The following is a 22,870-nucleotide window of genomic DNA, read 5'->3' on the forward strand; positions in this document are numbered from 1 at the left end:
AAATTAAGAATGCAATGAAACTTAGCGTTTTTTAAGTAGCCTATAGTTCTTTAAACACCCACTTTCTCCATATTCATTGAAAAATGCTATTTTAGACTTGCACTACTTTTGTGTGAATTCAGGCATTCGCTCGCCAGGCGTTGCTTTAAAGCGAAAAGTGAAAATTTAAATGCATTAAATATTTTAATTTAAATCTAAAAAATAAGAAATGATTGTTTATTTTATAAATAAAAAACTTATGGAGTAAATTATAGGAATAAAAATTTTAATATATTTTATAAAAATTTAATTTAGTATAAATATCTAAAACTTTTCTCGAAAATATTATCCTCATGTTCAATAAGGTATGGAGATAACAAGAATCCCAAAACGAACAGCATTAGAACCATGTTGTTTTTTACAAATCAAAGATCAGAGTACTAGCTGTTAGGCCATGTATTCCGAACTCCAATTAAACCTTTACCTGGCACGTCTCTAATGCAAATTTTGCGATATCTTGTATCTCTTTTGGATAACAATATAGTTAATCCAAAGATTTTTCTTCTTAGAAAAAAAATAGGGATCTATTGAAAATGGCCATTAATAAATTAAAATATTTCTTCATTACTAAGAAAATTTAAAGTCGAAGTGAATTTTTTATAGAGATAAAGATACCCTGAACAAGCAGTGGTCTTATTATTTTCTATTTTTAGATTTTTCTCGAAACGAATGTTTTAACTTTAATTAAGTTACGGAGAGAGCCAGAATCCCAAAATAGGCCGCCCTAGAACCATGTTGTTTTTTACAAATCTCGGAAAAATATAGGAAAAAAAAATTTAATATATTTTACAAAAATTTAATTTAGTATAAATATCTAAAACTTTCTCGAAACTATTATCCTCATGTTCAATAAGGTATGGAGATAACAAGAATCCCAAAACCAACAGCATTAGAACCATGTTGTTTTTTACAAATCAAAGATCAGAGTACTAGCTGTTAGGCCGTGTATCCCGAACTCCAATTAAACCTTTACCTGGCACGTCTCTAATGCAAATTTTGCGATGTCTTGTATCTCTTTTGGATAACAATATAGTTAATCTAAAGATTTTTCTTCTTTGAAAAAAAAATAGGGGTCAATTGAAAATGACCGATAAAAATATGAAATTTTTCTTCATTACTAAAATCATTTAAGGTTGAAATTTTTTTTTTTATGGAAATAAAGATACCCTGAACAAGCACTAGTCTTATTACATTCTTTTTTTAGATTTTTCTCGAAACGAATGTTTTAACTTTAATTAAGTTATGGAGAAAGCCAGAATCGCAAAATAGGCCGCACTAGAACCATGTTGTTTTTTACAAATCTCAGATCAGCATACTAGCTGTTAGGCCATGTATACCGAATTTCAATTAAACCTTTACCTGGCACGTCTCTAGCACACATTTTGCGATATCTGGACATACTTCCAAATTTAAATATAATTTAAACAAAAAAAACTCTCGATTGTTACAAAAAGGGGAAGTCGTGTGCTTAATATAATTTAATAAAAAGTCAAACTACATTTAAAGCAAATACTGCACTTTTAGGGAAAAAACTAAGTATGCAAATAAATATTAGATCATCAAAAAGACTTTAGTTATTTACAAATTATTGTTTGAAAAATATTCTCCGACAATGATCATCAGTCAAAAAAATGATAACTTTTTCAATTAGAAATTAAGAATGCAAAGAAACTTAGCTTTTTTTTAGTAGCCTATAGTTCTTTAAACACCCACTTTCTCCATATTCATTGAAAAATGCTATTTTAGACTTGCACTACTTTTGTGTGAATTCAGGCATTCGCTCGCCAGGCGTTGCTTTAAAGCGAAAAATGAAAATTTTAATGCATTAAATTTTTTAATTTAAATCTAAAAAATAAGAAATGATTGTTTATTTTATAAATAAAAAACTTATGGAGTAAATTATAGGAATAAAAATTTTAATATATTTTATAAAAATTTAATTTAGTATAAATATCTAAAACTTTTCTCGAAACTATTATCCTCATGTTCAATAAGGTATGGAGATAACAAGAATCCCAAAACGAACAGCATTAGAACCATGTTGTTTTTTACAAATCAAAGATCAGAGTACTAGCTGTTAGGCCATGTATTCCGAACTCCAATTAAACCTTTACCTGGCACGTCTCTAATGCAAATTTTGCGATATCTTGTATCTCTTTTGGATAACAATATAGTTAATCTAAAGATTTTTCTTCTTAGAAAAAAAATAGGGATCTATTGAAAATGGCCGTTAATAAATTGAAATCTTTCTTCATTACTAAGAAAATTTAAAGTCGAAGTGAATTTTTTATAGAAATAAAGATACCCTGAACAAGCAGTGGTCTTATTATTTTCTTTTTTTAGATTTTTCTCGAAACGAATGTTTTAACTTTAATTAAGTTACGGAGAGAGCCAGAATCCCAAAATAGGCCGCCCTAGAACCATGTTGTTTTTTACAAATCTCGGAAAAATATAGGAAAAAAAAATTTAATATATTTTACAAAAATTTAATTTAGTATAAATATCTAAAACTTTCTCGAAACTATTATCCTCATGTTCAATAAGGTATGGAGATAACAAGAATCCCAAAACCAACAGCATTAGAACCATGTTGTTTTTTACAAATCAAAGATCAGAGTACTAGCTGTTAGGCCGTGTATCCCGAACTCCAATTAAACCTTTACCTGGCACGTCTCTAATGCAAATTTTGCGATGTCTTGTATCTCTTTTGGATAACAATATAGTTAATCTAAAGATTTTTCTTCTTTGAAAAAAAAATAGGGGTCAATTGAAAATGACCGATAAAAATATGAAATTTTTCTTCATTACTAAAATCATTTAAGGTTGAAATTTTTTTTTTTTATGGAAATAAAGATACCCTGAACAAGCACTAGTCTTATTACATTCTTTTTTTAGATTTTTCTCGAAACGAATGTTTTAACTTTAATTAAGTTATGGAGAAAGCCAGAATCGCAAAATAGGCCGCACTAGAACCATGTTGTTTTTTACAAATCTCAGATCAGCATACTAGCTGTTAGGCCATGTATACCGAATTTCAATTAAACCTTTACCTGGCACGTCTCTAGCACACATTTTGCGATATCTGGACATTCTTCCAAATTTAAATATAATTTAAACAAAAAAAACTCTCGATTGTTACAAAAAGGGGAAGTCGTGTGCTTAATATAATTTAATAAAAAGTCAAACTACATTTAAAGCAAATACTGCACTTTTAGGGAAAAAACTAAGTATGCAAATAAATATTAGATCATCAAAAAGACTTTAGTTATTTACAAATTATTGTTTGAAAAATATTCTCCGACAATGATCATCAGTCAAAAAAATGATAACTTTTTCAATTAGAAATTAAGAATGCAAAGAAACTTAGCTTTTTTTTAGTAGCCTATAGTTCTTTAAACACCCACTTTCTCCATATTCATTGAAAAATGCTATTTTAGACTTGCACTACTTTTGTGTGAATTCAGGCATTCGCTCGCCAGGCGTTGCTTTAAAGCGAAAAATGAAAATTTTAATGCATTAAATTTTTTAATTTAAATCTAAAAAATAAGAAATGATTGTTTATTTTATAAATAAAAAACTTATGGAGTAAATTATAGGAATAAAAATTTTAATATATTTTATAAAAATTTAATTTAGTATAAATATCTAAAACTTTTCTCGAAACTATTATCCTCATGTTCAATAAGGTATGGAGATAACAAGAATCCCAAAACGAACAGCATTAGAACCATGTTGTTTTTTACAAATCAAAGATCAGAGTACTAGCTGTTAGGCCATGTATTCCGAACTCCAATTAAACCTTTACCTGGCACGTCTCTAATGCAAATTTTGCGATATCTTGTATCTCTTTTGGATAACAATATAGTTAATCTAAAGATTTTTCTTCTTAGAAAAAAAATAGGGATCTATTGAAAATGGCCGTTAATAAATTGAAATCTTTCTTCATTACTAAGAAAATTTAAAGTCGAAGTGAATTTTTTATAGAAATAAAGATACCCTGAACAAGCAGTGGTCTTATTATTTTCTTTTTTTAGATTTTTCTCGAAACGAATGTTTTAACTTTAATTAAGTTACGGAGAGAGCCAGAATCCCAAAATAGGCCGCCCTAGAACCATGTTGTTTTTTACAAATCTCGGAAAAATATAGGAAAAAAAAATTTAATATATTTTACAAAAATTTTATTTAGTATAAATATCTAAAACTTTCTCGAAACTATTATCCTCATGTTCAATAAGGTATGGAGATAACAAAAATCCCAAAACCAACAGCATTAGAACCATGTTGTTTTTTACAAATCAAAGATCAGAGTACTAGCTGTTAGGCCGTGTATCCCGAACTCCAATTAAACCTTTACCTGGCACGTCTCTAATGCAAATTTTGCGATGTCTTGTATCTCTTTTGGATAACAATATAGTTAATCTAAAGATTTTTCTTCTTTGAAAAAAAAATAGGGGTCAATTAAAAATGACCGATAAAAATATGAAATTTTTCTTCATTACTAAAATCATTTAAGGTTGAAATTTTTTTTATAGAAATAAAGATACCCTGAACAAGCACTAGTCTTATTACTTTCTTTTTTTAGATTTTTCTCGAAACGAATGTTTTAACTTTAATTAAGTTATGGAGAAAGCCAGAATCGCAAAATAGGCCGCACTAGAACCATGTTGTTTTTTACAAATCTCAGATCAGCATACTAGCTGTTACGCCATGTATACCGAACTTCAATTAAACCTTTACCTGGCACGTCTCTAGCACACATTTTGCGATATCTGGACATTCTTCCAAATTTAAATATAATTTAAACAAAAAAAACTCTCGATTGTTACAAAAAGGGGAAGTCGTGTTCTTAATATAATTTAATAAAAAGTCAAACTACATTTAAAGCAAATACTGCACTTTTAGGGAAAAAACTAAGTATGCAAATAAATATTAGATCATCAAAAAGACTTTAGTTATTTACAAATTATTGTTTGAAAAATATTCTCCGACAATGATCATCAGTCAAAAAAATGATAACTTTTTCAATTAGAAATTAAGAATGCAAAGAAACTTAGCTTTTTTTTAGTAGCCTATAGTTCTTTAAACACCCACTTTCTCCATATTCATTGAAAAATGCTATTTTAGACTTGCACTACTTTTGTGTGAATTCAGGCATTCGCTCGCCAGGCGTTGCTTTAAAGCGAAAAATGAAAATTTTAATGCATTAAATTTTTTAATTTAAATCTAAAAAATAAGAAATGATTGTTTATTTTATAAATAAAAAACTTATGGAGTAAATTATAGGAATAAAAATTTTAATATATTTTATAAAAATTTAATTTAGTATAAATATCTAAAACTTTTCTCGAAACTATTATCCTCATGTTCAATAAGGTATGGAGATAACAAGAATCCCAAAACCAACAGCATTAGAACCATGTTGTTTTTTACAAATCAAAGATCAGAGTACTAGCTGTTAGGCCGTGTATCCCGAACTCCAATTAAACCTTTACCTGGCACGTCTCTAATGCAAATTTTGCGATGTCTTGTATCTCTTTTGGATAACAATATAGTTAATCTAAAGATTTTTCTTCTTTGAAAAAAAAATAGGGGTCAATTGAAAATGACCGATAAAAATATGAAATTTTTCTTCATTACTAAAATCATTTAAGGTTGAAATTTTTTTTTTTATGGAAATAAAGATACCCTGAACAAGCACTAGTCTTATTACATTCTTTTTTTAGATTTTTCTCGAAACGAATGTTTTAACTTTAATTAAGTTATGGAGAAAGCCAGAATCGCAAAGTAGGCCGCACTAGAACCATGTTGTTTTTTACAAATCTCAGATCAGCATACTAGCTGTTAGGCCATGTATACCGAATTTCAATTAAACCTTTACCTGGCACGTCTCTAGCACACATTTTGCGATATCTGGACATTCTTCCAAATTTAAATATAATTTAAACAAAAAAAACTCTCGATTGTTACAAAAAGGGGAAGTCGTGTGCTTAATATAATTTAATAAAAAGTCAAACTACATTTAAAGCAAATACTGCACTTTTAGGGAAAAAACTAAGTATGCAAATAAATATTAGATCATCAAAAAGACTTTAGTTATTTACAAATTATTGTTTGAAAAATATTCTCCGACAATGATCATCAGTCAAAAAAATGATAACTTTTTCAATTAGAAATTAAGAATGCAAAGAAACTTAGCTTTTTTTTAGTAGCCTATAGTTCTTTAAACACCCACTTTCTCCATATTCATTGAAAAATGCTATTTTAGACTTGCACTACTTTTGTGTGAATTCAGGCATTCGCTCGCCAGGCGTTGCTTTAAAGCGAAAAATGAAAATTTTAATGCATTAAATTTTTTAATTTAAATCTAAAAAATAAGAAATGATTGTTTATTTTATAAATAAAAAACTTATGGAGTAAATTATAGGAATAAAAATTTTAATATATTTTATAAAAATTTAATTTAGTATAAATATCTAAAACTTTTCTCGAAACTATTATCCTCATGTTCAATAAGGTATGGAGATAACAAGAATCCCAAAACGAACAGCATTAGAACCATGTTGTTTTTTACAAATCAAAGATCAGAGTACTAGCTGTTAGGCCATGTATTCCGAACTCCAATTAAACCTTTACCTGGCACGTCTCTAATGCAAATTTTGCGATATCTTGTATCTCTTTTGGATAACAATATAGTTAATCTAAAGATTTTTCTTCTTAGAAAAAAAATAGGGATCTATTGAAAATGGCCGTTAATAAATTGAAATCTTTCTTCATTACTAAGAAAATTTAAAGTCGAAGTGAATTTTTTATAGAAATAAAGATACCCTGAACAAGCAGTGGTCTTATTATTTTCTTTTTTTAGATTTTTCTCGAAACGAATGTTTTAACTTTAATTAAGTTACGGAGAGAGCCAGAATCCCAAAATAGGCCGCCCTAGAACCATGTTGTTTTTTACAAATCTCGGAAAAATATAGGAAAAAAAAATTTAATATATTTTACAAAAATTTTATTTAGTATAAATATCTAAAACTTTCTCGAAACTATTATCCTCATGTTCAATAAGGTATGGAGATAACAAAAATCCCAAAACCAACAGCATTAGAACCATGTTGTTTTTTACAAATCAAAGATCAGAGTACTAGCTGTTAGGCCGTGTATCCCGAACTCCAATTAAACCTTTACCTGGCACGTCTCTAATGCAAATTTTGCGATGTCTTGTATCTCTTTTGGATAACAATATAGTTAATCTAAAGATTTTTCTTCTTTGAAAAAAAAATAGGGGTCAATTAAAAATGACCGATAAAAATATGAAATTTTTCTTCATTACTAAAATCATTTAAGGTTGAAATTTTTTTTATAGAAATAAAGATACCCTGAACAAGCACTAGTCTTATTACTTTCTTTTTTTAGATTTTTCTCGAAACGAATGTTTAAACTTTAATTAAGTTATGGAGAAAGCCAGAATCGCGAAATAGGCCGCACTAGAACCATGTTGTTTTTTACAAATCTCAGATCAGCATACTAGCTGTTACGCCATGTATACCGAACTTCAATTAAACCTTTACCTGGCACGTCTCTAGCACACATTTTGCGATATCTGGACATTCTTCCAAATTTAAATATAATTTAAACAAAAAAAACTCTCGATTGTTACAAAAAGGGGAAGTCGTGTGCTTAATATAATTTAATAAAAAGTCAAACTACATTTAAAGCAAATACTGCACTTTTAGGGAAAAAACTAAGTATGCAAATAAATATTAGATCATCAAAAAGACTTTAGTTATTTACAAATTATTGTTTGAAAAATATTCTCCGACAATGATCATCAGTCAAAAAAATGATAACTTTTTCAATTAGAAATTAAGAATGCAAAGAAACTTAGCTTTTTTTTAGTAGCCTATAGTTCTTTAAACACCCACTTTCTCCATATTCATTGAAAAATGCTATTTTAGACTTGCACTACTTTTGTGTGAATTCAGGCATTCGCTCGCCAGGCGTTGCTTTAAAGCGAAAAATGAAAATTTTAATGCATTAAATTTTTTAATTTAAATCTAAAAAATAAGAAATGATTGTTTATTTTATAAATAAAAAACTTATGGAGTAAATTATAGGAATAAAAATTTTAATATATTTTATAAAAATTTAATTTAGTATAAATATCTAAAACTTTTCTCGAAACTATTATCCTCATGTTCAATAAGGTATGGAGATAACAAGAATCCCAAAACCAACAGCATTAGAACCATGTTGTTTTTTACAAATCAAAGATCAGAGTACTAGCTGTTAGGCCGTGTATCCCGAACTCCAATTAAACCTTTACCTGGCACGTCTCTAATGCAAATTTTGCGATGTCTTGTATCTCTTTTGGATAACAATATAGTTAATCTAAAGATTTTTCTTCTTTGAAAAAAAAATAGGGGTCAATTGAAAATGACCGATAAAAATATGAAATTTTTCTTCATTACTAAAATCATTTAAGGTTGAAGTGAATTTTTTATAGAAATAAAGATACTCTGAGCAAGCACTGGTCTTATTACTTTCTTTTTTTAGATTTTTCTCGAAACGAATGTTTTAACTTTAATTAAGTTACGGAGAAAGCCAGAATCGCCAAATAGGCCGCACTAGAACCATGTTGTTTTTTACAAATCTCAGATCAGCATACTAGCTGTTAGGCCATGTATACCGAACTTCAATTAAACCTTTACCTGACACGTCTCTAGCACACATTTTGCGATATCTGGACATTCTTCCAAATTCAAATATAATTTAAACAAAAAAAACTCTCGATTGTTACAAACAAGGGAAGTCGTGTGCTTAATATAATTTAATAAAAAGTCAAACTACATTTAAAGCAAATACTGCACTTTTAGGGAAAAAACTAAGTATGCAAATAAATATTAGATCATCAGAAACACTTTAGTTATTTACAAATTATTGTTTAAAAAATATTCTCCGACAATGACCATCAGTTAAAAAAATGATAACTTTTTCAATTTGAAATTAAGAATGCAATGAAACTTAGCTTTTTTTAAGTAGCCTATAGTTCTTTAAACACCCACTTTCTCCATATTCATTCAAAAATGCTATTTTAGACTTGCACTACTTTTGTGTGAATTCAGGCATTCGCTCGCCAGGTGTTGCTTTAAAGCGAAAAATAAAAATTTCAATGTATTAAATGCTTTAATTTAAATCTAAAAATTAAGAAATGATTGTTCATTTTATAAATAAAAAACTTATGGTGAAAAATATAGGAATAAAAATTTTAATATATTTTATAAAAATTTAATTTAGTATAAATATCTAAAACTTTCTCGAAACTATTATCCTCATGTTCAATAAGGTATGGAGATAACAAGAATCTCAAAACCAACAGCATTAGAACCATGTTGTTTTTTACAAATCAAAGATCAGAGTACAAGCTGTTAAGCCGTGTATCCCGAACTCCAATTAAACCTTTACCTGGCACGTCTCTAATGCAAATTTTGCGATGTCTTGTATCTCTTTCGGATAACAATATAGTTAATCTAAAGATTTTTCTTCCTTGAAAAAAAATAGGGGTCAATTGAAAATGACAGATAAAAATATGAAATTTTTCTTCATTACTAAAATCATTTAAAGTTGAAATTTTTTTTTTATAGAAATAAAGATACCCTGAACAAGCACTAGTCTTATTACTTTCTTTTTTTAGATTTTTCTCGAAACGAATGTTTTAACTTTAATTAAGTTATGGAGAAAGCCAGAATCGTAAAATAGGCCGCACTAGAACCATGTTGTTTTTTACAAATCTCAGACCAGCATACTAGTTGTTAGGCCTTGTATACCGAACTTCAATTAAGCCTTTACCTGGCACGTCTCTAGCACACATTTTGCGATATCTGGACATTCCTCCAAATTTAAATTTATAATTTAAACAAAAAAAACTCTCGATTGTTACAAAAAGGGGAAGTCGTGTGCTTAATATAATTTAATAAAAGTTTAAACTACATTTAAAGCAAAAACTGAACTTTTAGGGAAAAAACTAAGTATGCAAATAAATATTAGATCATCAAAAACACTTTAGTTATTTACAAATTATTTTTTAAAAAATATTCTCCGACAATGACCATCAGATAAAAAAATAATAACTTGTTCAATTAGAAATTAAGAATTCAATGAAACTTAGCTTTTTTTTAGTAGCCTATAGTTCTTTAAACAATCACATTCTACATATTCATTCAAAAATGCTATTTTAGACTTGCACTACTTTTGCTGTAATTCAGACATTCGCTCGCCAGTTGTTGCTTTAAACGAAAAATAAAAATTTTAATGTATTAAATTTTTTAATTTAAATCTAAAAATTAAGAAATGATTGTTCATTTTATAAATAAAATACTTATGGAGAAAAATATAGGAATAAAAATTTTAATATATTTTATAAAAATTTAATTTAGTATAAATATCTAAAACTTTTCACGAAACTATTATTCTCATGTTCAATAAGATATGGAGATAACAAGACTGAGTAAGCAAATAAATATTAGTTCATCAAAAACACTTAAGTTAACTTCAGCATGTAAATTTATGCTTAAAAAATATTCACCTAAAATGATCATCAGTTAAAAAAAATAATAACTTTTTCAATTTAAAATTAAGAATTCAATTAACCTTAGATTTTTTTCAGTAGCTTTTAATTCTTTAAACACCTACAAATATTTTTTAATTAAAAATTTAGAATTCAATTCAACTTCGCTATTTTTAAGTGATCTCATATGTCTGCAAACATCCAATTTCAAGATGTGTTCGCACCATATATGATGATTTTTCTGTACTCTTCCGTTTCGGTGGGCCCTAAAAATTTGTGAAACTAGGCTGACGTATTGAATAATCATTCATGCATAATGTATTGTGATAATAGGCTCTATTCCTAATTATGTTGCATGTAAGTAAGACTGTGGTACAAGGCTCATAATATTCCAAATGCAGGTACTTTTTACAACTATAGTGTAAAAGTTTGTAATCTTTCTTCAAATTAGTTAGTAATGTATTTTTTAAAATATCGTGAAATTTTATAACTTTATTACTTAAAGTATTGAAATCTTCCTTTATATTGGACAAAGTAAAATTTTATTTTGGTGATTATACGTTTAGTACTATCACACGTTTTGGCGATAATACTAGAAGTCTGCGGAGCCAAGTCGTAAAAAACCTTAATTATATTATGAAATAACTGTATAAAGTTTTGATTTATGTCTAATACAATTTAATTATAGTTAAATTTAAATTAATTTATATTCTGGTGAACATTTTGTGTTAAATACGGTTTTTATAAGTAAAACATTTAACGGTACTAAGCTTTGATTAGTACTTACTTCTTATGGTAAAAATAATTGATTTTCAAGAAAATTATTAATGTTTAAAATGATGTTTTTTAAGTTAATTTAATTTATTATTCCTTAAAATAATGCGTTTGTAATATCCGATAGAAATAATTCGGTATTAAAATTGGTAACAAAAATGTGAGAGAAAAGAGTTTTTAACGGGAGCGACAAAATTATTTGATTATTGCAAGGAGTTTAAAATTTTTACCGCATATGGCTTTAAAATTGCTCTTAATTCTTAAATTTATTTACCTTTCAGTCATATGTACTTTTTCCCCTAATTATTTCTTTGTGAGTTTTAAAAATGTAGCACAGCTATTTGATAAGCATTTATAATTGAAAAAAATTATTTCTATGTAATGTTATGAAAATAAATAAAATATTTTACCAATAATTTGTCAATAATTTTGAAATTAAATTACCAACATTTCTCTTGTTGACTTCGGTGTCACCATCAAGCTTGACTTTTGAAGAATGAATGACATGACAACTTAAAAATGAAAGTAACATTTCAGAACGTTATTGTTAAAATAACTTTTTTCTTTAAAACCATTGTTGAAGTCATTGTTACAGTTTCATTTGGATACGAATAATTTTAGAGTGTGCTTTAAATTTTTACACAAGAATGAATTTCTATTTGTTGGAAAACAATACATGACAACAATACTTCGATAAGTTAGCTACTGTGTCTAAATTATAATTGATTGTAATATTGAAATATGTAGAATTATATATTTGAAAAATGCTGGGTTATTTAAATTTATTTAACATTTTTTAGCAAATAATGCTTGACTTAAATACAGAAATAATTACATGTAAATACTTTCTGACAAATAGTATCTCTTAATATGTTTATATACAGTTTCATTATTTTTAAATATACAAAATAAAATTATTCAAATCAATAAAGATAAATATCAAATTTATTGTTTACCAGTATTTTTTAAAAAAAATATTTTTATTATATTATTTTTATTTTAATTTACTCTGTGGAAGCCTCCCCCGATTTGAACTTTAACAAATGCTGACAATTGTTGGCATGATATAACAAAAACATTCTTGATTCACTAAATATTGAAAATAGCGATTGATGAAATCTTAATTACTTTATTTTAATAAACAGGTTCTGTTCGAATTAGAATAACGATGAATAGCACTTGAGCGCTACAAAATATTTTTTTTTTTTTTGAAAAATTCTGTCATCGCATTGGGCCGCAACATCTAACCGGTGCCTTACATCAAACGTGTCTATACATGAAAGCATAAACGCACATCTTCCTAAATTTCAGAATGAAAATTCTTTTCTCTCATGGACTACGAAAAGCTGAAACAAACTGAGCTATAAGTTAGAAAGAACTGAAAGTTTAAAAGCGAATAGTTCATGCTAACGCACAAAGTGTTCTATATTATGTTTCAATTATACTTATGCAGGTTAAATAATACTTTTATTCATTGTAATTGTTACTCATCGAAAAAGAATATTAGTCGTTCGGTTACTCGTTTTCAGTTATAATAAAAAAAAACCTGTGGAAAAAGCTTCGATAACTGTTATGAAAGAATGTGTAGGAGACGTGCCGTCATACATGATAGAACTGTTGATATTGAAAAACATGACATCGTTTCCAAGACAGCAATATGTAGTTTTTGTGCTGTTCACTTCTAAGCAAACGATAAAAAAAAATTTCTGGGAAGTATATTAATTGTTGCCATGATGGAAGTTTTTCTATTGCATTTCATTTGTTATATCTTATTATTGACAAACGATTTGAACTTTTTAAAGAGGACTTAGTTTTAAAGATTTTACGTTGGAGCAAACACATTTTATAAGTGGGTTAAACTTAGTGAGGGAAGTGATCATGAAGTGCAAAGCAAGACGCATAAGATAGCATAGCAATCATCGGGGGTTGGGGAGCCGCAGCGAACAGGGAGAGGCTCCCTCTTGAACACAATTTTTTTGTTTTGTTTAGATCACTCCTTCTCCAGAGGAAGCAGATACAACATTTCGTGGAAAAAAGAAATCTGTTTTTGTAAAAATAGTGACATTTGAGCTTTAACAATGTGGATAATTTATGAATGGGGTGGAAAACCTAGTGGATGAATTAGTTATAATTCATTAACATTAATTCGTTAATAACAATTCATTAATATAATTCATTAAATAATTGTCATACTTTCCTTAAAAATGCAAGTTCCGCAGTAGACTGATCGTAAGGACACTGTTCTCAGTAGAACACGGAAGTCAAGTATCACTGGCTGCTGTCAGTAAACGGGTGGGTGACCATTTTAATCAGCCTGCGTAGGGACCCAGAGTGCTCGGTATCGGTCCTCGTTAAATTGTTCTGCCGTAAAGTGCTACCTCCTCTGCAGAATATCAAAATTAAGATGGCATGTCTTCGGATCATCATCAGGGACAGCGGCATAATTTTGGGGACTAAATCCCCTCCGAAATTAAATATTACTTGATTAATGATGAACTATTGTTTGAACTATTGTTGTAACTATGAACTATACTAAATGTTTAAATTACATAAAATGAATGCTGAAAACTTTCTCTCTCGAACGATTAGAACTACCCCACTGATCAGGGGCGTTTCCCAGACCGTCTCCAATAGCCCATTGTGTAGCTCTAGTACGACGTAAATAAGTTACTTACCTAACTACCTTAAAAATTCAAATTATTTTATACAATGATTATGCATTCAATTAGACTGCCAAAATTTTATGCACCTGATGGAAACATATATACAAAATATGTATATATTAAAATGCATAAACTTTTTCGCAACGTACATTTGGACTATTGCGCCAACAATTTTTCTTGCTCTCATTTGTCGATAAGCTTGAGAACATTTCATCGTTATAAAAATCACGTGCATAATTTTTCATAATATTTTAAAATGATTTCTCAACAAATGGCATTTTAGAAAAGTTATGAAATAGTAAGCGTCAGTTTCTGGCGTTCTAAATGCAATTATGAATATGAAATACCTAATATGTATCGCGTAACTTTAAAGACTAATAAAAGATTCAAAAATAAGTGTTTTCATAAGTTATAAATCTTAAATTAATTGTGTGTCTTTGTTATTTAATTGCTTCTTGGCTGGCAACCACAAATTTTTATTCTTTATTTCCGTGTCCAGCTCATTTCTGAACTATTTTTGGCACTCTTCGCCTCTATTGTTTGATGGAACTTTTTCAACTGAAATCACGCATGTTCATTCCATTTTTTTTCCTGCTATGATTGAGGGTTTTCTTGTAAATATGCCAAAATCTTGCACGACAATGAAACGCGTTCTTTGGAAAGAATCTGTCCATTTTTTTGAGAAAAAATAATATTTGGAACCTACACAATCAAACGATTCTTTATTAACGCAATAACTACAGATCAGACGACTTTTTATTGTGAATATACAGAACAACTAAACTCGCTTTTATAGCTTCGGTTTGTCAGTAAACTTTTTATTCGTAAATTTGAAACATCGTTACAATCGAAACTATTCGATGTTTTTTGATAGACCATTTTCATTGGAGGATCAATTTAAAAGGTAATTAGATATTTTGGAATAACTATTCTTTCTCAGAATAACATAAATGCTTGTAAAAACAGTCAGAAATTGATAGGTAAAATGTAAAAAGAATTTATTTAAGTCTTTTTCTGTTATCAAAACAACTATGTTATTCTTTTTTTTTCTTTCAAATTTTGGTACAAATCAATAGTAAAAGTATATTACAAAAATAGTTTTTTGCTATAGCAACTGATTTTGTTGTTGTTGTTATTTTTGAAAACGGAATGCTTTATATTATTGTAAACGCTAACTAAACATTTAAATTTTGAGTTATATTTATTGCGTAAAGAGTTATTTATTAAATTACATTTAAGGTTATTCATTTTAGAATGCAAATTTTCGAATTCCGGTATCGCATATTGGAAAGACGAGCTGTTCTGAATACAAAAATTTCTTAGAAAAACTAGGGTTTGAAGTAATAGAATGCAAGCAAATGGAAAAGACATTTGAGTTCCCTACCGACGAGGAATGCATTGGTAAGTATGCATAATACTATTATGCATTATTTATTATTCAGTTATAGAATAAGAAAAAATTCATTTTAAAATTTAACTAGATTTAATTATATTTAATGTTAAATAAAAGTATTTTCTTAATAAATTTCTAAATACCAAATCTATAAATTATTCGAAATATAGTACAAATCCTAACTATAATATCTATATTTATTTTAAAATAGTAATTTTTTTCAATTTAAAGTAAAAATTCCTCTGTAACAGGAAGAATTGAAAATTCGGAATTTTTTATGAAACTAAATGTATTAAATAGGCTTTTATTTGCTTAGACACGGATTAATATGATATTCCAAAAAAAATTGATTTCTAGTTCGTTATAATCCGTTGAATTTTTTGTACTCTTTTGTTAAATAAAATTATACCTCGAGAATCACTAAAGGAAATTGAACAAATTTCAGGAATCACGTGAAATAGCAAGTGCTTTTCAAAGAAAATATAAAAATTGCTAAGCGCTTAGGTCAAAACTACAAAGGATTTTTTTTTGTTTTCAATTTAAAAAAATGTTCCCTAATTACAGATATAAATTGAAAAGATTGTTAAGTAGGGAAATTTATTAAAGAATTTAATATTTCCCCATCTCTTTAAAGGAAAAATGTTAAGAAATATTTTCCACTGCTTGATGCTTAGTTTTATATAAGAAGTGGCTTTTCATATTTCTGCTAATGATTCATTATTCGGTTATCGAAGTAACGCCTCCCGCTTCCCTTAGCACAATTTATTTTATTTCGTCGCAACTGGTTATGAATCGGAGTTGAAATTGGAGGCGAGTTCCCTGGAAACCGGAGTCGGAGTTGGATTCAAACACTAACTCCACAGCTCTGATCAACACTAGGAAATTATGAAAGTATGACATACACCGTCAAAATTAATAAAGCTAAAATAATTTTTGTATTTATTTCCCTTCCCGGTGGCTTTACGTCATTAGATTAAACCTAACAGAGATGTTCTTAGAAGTTCATTCTAACAAAATAAAGATTAACCCTGATTAATATCATTTTGCATCATGGTAGTGAAAATTTTCCACAATCACGCAATTTTCTCTGGGAATTCCCACTTTTAGGCCTAGGTAAAAATATTTCTAGCATAGTTTACTATATGTCGGCCAGGTGGCCGAGTGGCTAGTGTGCCTGAGTGTGAAGTTAATGGGTAAGGGTTCGAATCCCGCTCAGGGATTAGATGATCCTCTCCATGTTGTCTTCTGTTGTGTGATGTGTAAATGTGGCCTACCACATGAACGGGTATCTGTGGCAGTGAGGAGTGAGTAATGTTGCTCTTCCTCCGTGACTAAGGTTTACAGATGCCCACCGGGTAACGTTATAGAGCAACACTTCCACCATTTACCATGACAAAATGAACAAGAGTTCAATGCCTGACGTTAAAAAAGTACTACATTGTGCTATATTATATAGTGCATTGCTAACTTGTTCAGGGCCTTCATTAAGTGCGAGTTGTGGTTTGACTCCGAAAATCTAGTTCAGCGTATTTCACGATCAAGTACCTCCGCTAAATCCTCAAAATTTATACCAATCATCCAGAGTACTTGCAACAAGCTATTGTGTCATTCTGCTGACATTATAAAAAAGTGCTTCCAAGCACAAGTTGGAGACATCACTCTCTTGCGTTGGCCACCATAATCCTCGGATTTCAATCCTCTTTAAATCTTTCAGGCATCTGTCATCTAAATACACAATCATCTAGAGAAAAGTGAATATATATATATATATATATATATATATATATATATATATATATATATATATATATATATATATATATATATATATATATATATATATATATATATTACTGTGTCATTAAATGTGTGGTATTATAAGTTTATTTAGATATTTCTTTGAAACTCATACAAATTTAATACATTCATGAGTATTTTTTTCGCTGAAATTTGGACATGGCCAATGATGAAAGTAGCATTAATGAGAGTTGATGATTTTTACCCATCGGATTCTGAGGCCATGTTTATGTAATATGCTCGAAATTTTTTTATTTTTATTGCAGTTTTTATTTTTATTTAATTAAATATTACACATAAATATTTAATAAGAAAACTGTTAGTTTGCGGTGGGTCAGCGAATGGAGCATTCATCTCCCTATAAGGTATCCAAGGTTCGAGTCCCAGCGGCGGCTGGTTGATATGAATTCTGCTCACAGCTCGTACGGACCACAGTGCTGACCTAAAATATTCTCAGTGGTTGACAGATCATGGGTTAGAATCCCCTTGCTAACCGTGGGAGATTTTCATGGTTTTTCTCCCCGTGTAACGCAAATCCGGATTAGTTCCGTCAAAAACTTCTCCCATGAAGGCTAATTTGTCCCAATGCTTGATCTAGGAGCTTCCATGTCTTCTGGGTTGTGTTTAAAATAACAACGGAGTTGAACCTTGATAGTCGTTAACTCAGAATAGGGTTTTAACGATAGTTATTAAATAAAATAAAGCATTTAACCATATGTGCCGTTATTTTTGAAAGTGGTATAAGTCCATATGGAGCTAAAAAGTAGTTATTTATCTATTTTACACTATTTTAATAATCGTTGTTGTATTTTGATGTTTTATCAAATTATAGTGTTAAAATCATCTCCCAAATTGATTAAAATTTGCCAATATTTTTAAATTCATTCAAAAACTAATCCCTGAAAGATTTTCAAATGGTCTTATTCTATTTTTCAAAAATAATGGCAGATATACTTCTGAACTTTCTCACAGACTATAAATTTTGTGTCAATTGCTATAAATTTCGTAGGATTTATAATAAATTTTGTTACGATTATTATAAATTTCGTAGGATTTATAATAAATTTTGTTAAAATTACTACCATAAGTTTTGTAGCATTTTAGAGTAAAATCTTTAATTTCCGTATAGCTGAATTTTTTCAACAGTGAACCAATCGATTTCGTTCTAGACTTAACTGTAATTTTTTGACAGACAGGTATATAAACGTGTTAATTTTTTTGTTTTTTTGCTGAATATAACGTGAGGTGATCGAAATTTAATGTAAAAGAATTTCTTTTCTTACAATATGTCCTTAATCTATATAAAATTGATTGCTAGGCATTTTTTTAAAAATAAAATGTGAAGAATCGGAATTCTCTATAGTGGAAATTGATATACCGTAGATAAAAAATTGCGTTGACTATCACTTGTCTTTATCATCAGAGATCAAATTGCCACACATTATTGGTGCCTGTGCACAAAAAATAAATAATTAAAAATGAAATAAATACTAATAAACAGAAGCCCAAGTTTTTTTGTGTTCCCCGAAAATTGATAATTATTAATTTTTGTATTTATATGAAGTGGTGAGAAATTCGATTTGCAACACCTAAATGTGTGTTATTACAAATTCGTTCATCTCTTATTTTTTCACTTAAATTAAATGTTTAGCTGCACAGTTCATTAAGTTTCATTTAGCCGGCTAGGTGGCTGAGCAGTTAGCTTTCCTGACTACGAAGCCAAACGCTGCGGGTTTGAATCCCGTTCAGGGCATGGATCTCTGTGCTCTAATATGTGTAAATGAGGCTGGGATACCCTGGTTGGTAGGACACTGGGCCCATGTCTAAGAGTTCGTGGGTTCGATATCCGCCGGCCGAAGACTCCCCGTGTAGTAAATGGTGACTGGTGCACATTAAATCTGTCGAGTCACAAAGTCCTCCATGTTCCCGTAACAAATCAATACATCTGGGGGTACTGATCCAGGAATTTCCTTGTCTTCTGGATTGGCTCAAAATTACAACGGAGTTGAGCATTAGTAGTCGTAAACCCGAAATCGGGTCGGCTGTTCAACGACGGATATAAAATAAAATAAAATAAAATATGTGTAAATGTGGTCCACCCTATGAATGGTCATCTCTGGGTGTGTGGCGTGCTTCTCAATGTTGCTCGCCTTCGCACCTCTTCCGGCATCTTCCACCACGTAGAATTATAAATTCAGTGCCTGCCGTTAAAAAAGAAAGAAAGTTTTATTTAAAATATATATTTTGGCTGAATTTAAACTTCATCACGAGCTGGTGTTGGATTGATTTTAATTTATACTCATAATAAAATATGTAATTAATTTTTTAACTCTATTATTAACAATTTAATAAATATTTCAATAATTCTTTTCTTTGGTATTAATAATAACTATTTCTGTGATTATTCATTATCGCTAGCAACAAATGTTTATTATCAGTTATTAGTGATTGGTTATAATAAGGAGTTTCTGATTATTTATGAAATTTCAATGATTTCTCATAGCAAACGTCTACTCCACGTACCAATAACCCCCTTTCCTGTCCAAAAATAAATAAATAAGTAAATAAAATAAATATTATTTATTGAGAAATAACGCCTAAATGCTAGAATACTTATTTTAAAAATAAGTACCATGTGATTTGTGATGCAATGGAATAAGAGATAAAGATTTGTTTTCATATTTTGCAGGTTTTCTAATGGCTTTATCTCCCGTCAAGAGCTTCATACCAAAGGAGTTGGAAGAAGATTTTTCTAAAGATTTCTTTCATTTCTTCTTAAAGCGAAACGGAAGAAACGCATGTGGTCAACCTCTTTATCATTACTCTATCATTAATATTCTAGCCAAGAAGCCTTTTCGAAGAAATGCATCTTTTAATTGAATAGAATGTACTCCTTTTCGTCTAAAATTTTTGTACTGTGGTTTTAAGTAGTATAACATTTTTTTTAAAGGTTATTTATATAAACTCACGTCTTTATGCAATATTTTAAAAATTTGAAGAATTAATCATGATTAGAAATTAAATCATTAAATATGAATTATGTATTATTTTAAAAAATTCAAGAATTAAATATGCTTATAAATTGCATCATAAAGTTTGAATTAAAAATTTGATGAATCAAATATATTAATAGTTAAGTCATTAAAAATGAATAATGTATTATTTTGAAAATTTGAAGAATTAATTAAGTTAATAAAAATGACATATTTAAATGTAAATTTTGTAATATTTAAAAAAAAAATTAATAATGTTTGTAAATTTCGTCATTCAGAATGAATTTTGTATTATTTTAAAAATATGAAGAATTAATTATGTTAATAAATTGCATCATTAAGAATGAATAATCTATTATTTCACCTAAAGGAAAATTAATCACTAAGTTTACTTGATGATTTAAAAACGTCACTTGAATCAAAATATTAAATATGGTATAAAAGATGTCTTCAAAAATATTCACCCATTCTTAAGACTCGCCAGACGTGAATGAGAGGAAAGGTATCCTCATTCACGCTTTCGAATCTTGAGAATGGGCGCCTATTTTTCAGCACTCGAAAAATGTTGAGTTTTGCTACAATTTTCAATGTTTTACAGAAAATGACGTTTTTAAATCATTAAAAATTCTTTCCGCAACAGTTTCTGGGGATTATTCATTCAATTTAAAACCATCAAATTCTATCTTTTTTATTTATTATTTTTATTTATTATTTTTATTTCTTTTTTCAAATCGAATATGTTTTATTTAACATTAGTTATGTTATCACACATTGACAACACTTAAATACTGGATGTTGTACAGTGCGCAAAATATAAAAAAAAAGTAATCATCCGCATTACTTTGATCTTATGATAGGATTTTCACGTGCTAGAACTCAGTCTTAATTATTTGAGGGCCTAACTAATTTATGCAGACGATATTTTAAGTTAGGAAATCAGATACAGAAACTCACTTTCACTGAATAAATATGTCTTTTTTCGACATATTGGTTTTTTGACCCTAAAAATATGGGGGTAATTGCTATCTGGATAATATGGTGCCATAGGTTGATGCAAAAGATAGGGCGAAAGTTTGCACCCCTTAATGTTAAGTTCACTATATCTCGAGAACTTTTTGAGAAAATCGAAAAAATTTTGTACTCAATGATAAAATTTCTTTATCCAAAGATTTCATAAAATGAATAATTCTTTATTATTTTAAAAAAATTCTCAGGAGAGATTCGGAAAATTTTGAGTTAAAATTTTTCAAACAGTTTAAAGTATGTAATTTTAAACGACCAAATACAAATTTTGCACGAAATCGAACAAAAAGCTTCCCAGCAATCAAATTTTTACATGCATGTCTTTGAAATGAGTAACTCAGAGTCTATAAAACGGATTCTGTTCAAATTTTGTCTTTGAAATCGACATACAAAAATTATATAGAAATATTAAACTATCTAGACTATATGTTAATAAAATAATAAGAAATAATAAATACTTATTTTGAATTATTTTTGCATGGAGTTATTTTGAGATAAAAGAGATTTATAAAAATTGAATTGAAAAAAATAATTTTCGATTCGTTAAAAAAAAAGTTCTGGAGTTTATAGCAAAATGCAAAAGAAAAAAAAAACGTGAAATTATCATTTAAGGGAATAGATAGTGCCAAACTTTCAATCACACTCCTGCCTTACCTATTGGAAATATATTTTGTGTCTAATTTTATAACTCAAAATACCTGCACTAATTAAGTAGCATGTTTCAGGTAAGGCCCTCGAAAGATTTAGTCCCATAATTCGAGAAAATATAGTCATTAGATAAGTTAGACTGGTTGTTCATTTTTTGTTCTTTTCACACTGTACAATGCGAAGATACAAATTTGAATTACCTTTATCTGCATACGTCAAACTTTTGAGCCCTACCTGCAAAAATCAAAATTTCAATTTGGCATTTTTACTTAGAGTTCAGAGAATTAAAAGATTAAAATAGTTAAAAGTAATATTGACATTCATGCGGTTGTTTTAAATTTTAAGAGTTTCTTTCCCGGCACGGTACGTACGGTCCTTAAAAAATTTAATAAATGTTAGTAATGTTAAGAAATTAGCATGTGTTTTCATAACTTTCACTACTCAGCCTAATATTTTCAAATGTATCCAGATGCGAAAATCCTAGTTATGTAATTTTAAAGTGAAAGCTATAAAAAAAGATTTGTAACTTCTTTATAAGCATATCAATCCCACTTTTGAATGTTCTAACTTTACTCCAAATTTTCTAAGGATCTTACGATCCAAGATCACCTGGCCCTGAAATTTTATAAACTCCTTCAAGCTATATTGAAATAATGAAAAGGATATATAAACTAACAATTGAATAAAGGCCATCATTGTGATGAAGGAATTAAACTAATAGCAATGTGTAAGCGGAGCCACTATGGCTCTAAAATGTCACTGTGAAAAACTGGAGTTCGATCTCCAGTTGCGGCGTGAAGCCTACCCTGCTTCAGATCGATGGTTACTAGATTTTCTGTGAAGTAAAGGTGGCTTGTGCGTATTGCTGACCAACCTTCCCACAGTCCTGCCGTTGGTCTCGAAATTGAGGAGCCTTAACCTCCATGACCTCACTGGCCTACAACGGGCTGTCGCGGGAATGGTTTATTTCTTGATGTTT

The 22,870-nt window shown here is 28.9% G+C and overlaps 1 protein-coding gene across 2 annotated transcripts in view; it reads left to right on the forward strand.

Annotated features, from left to right (window-relative positions):
- Positions 1–20,568, forward strand: part of LOC107445972 (4-vinylphenol methyltransferase 2) — a 49,367-nt gene extending 28,799 nt beyond the window's left edge. For both annotated transcript variants that reach the window (XM_043040248.3, XM_087164507.1), the window contains exons 4-5: positions 15,291–15,438; positions 19,917–20,568. In XM_043040248.3, the coding sequence (XP_042896182.2) occupies positions 15,291–15,438; positions 19,917–20,107 (339 nt within the window). In that variant the 3' untranslated portion in view covers positions 20,108–20,568. The remainder of the gene's footprint in view (positions 1–15,290; positions 15,439–19,916) is intronic.
- The last annotated feature ends 2,302 nt before the right edge of the window (positions 20,569–22,870 follow it).

This window comes from Parasteatoda tepidariorum, chromosome 5, assembly GCF_982258835.1.
Source record: "Parasteatoda tepidariorum strain Cologne lab strain chromosome 5, Ptep-v5.0, whole genome shotgun sequence".
In the NCBI taxonomy this organism is placed as follows: Eukaryota; Metazoa; Arthropoda; class Arachnida; order Araneae; family Theridiidae; genus Parasteatoda; species Parasteatoda tepidariorum.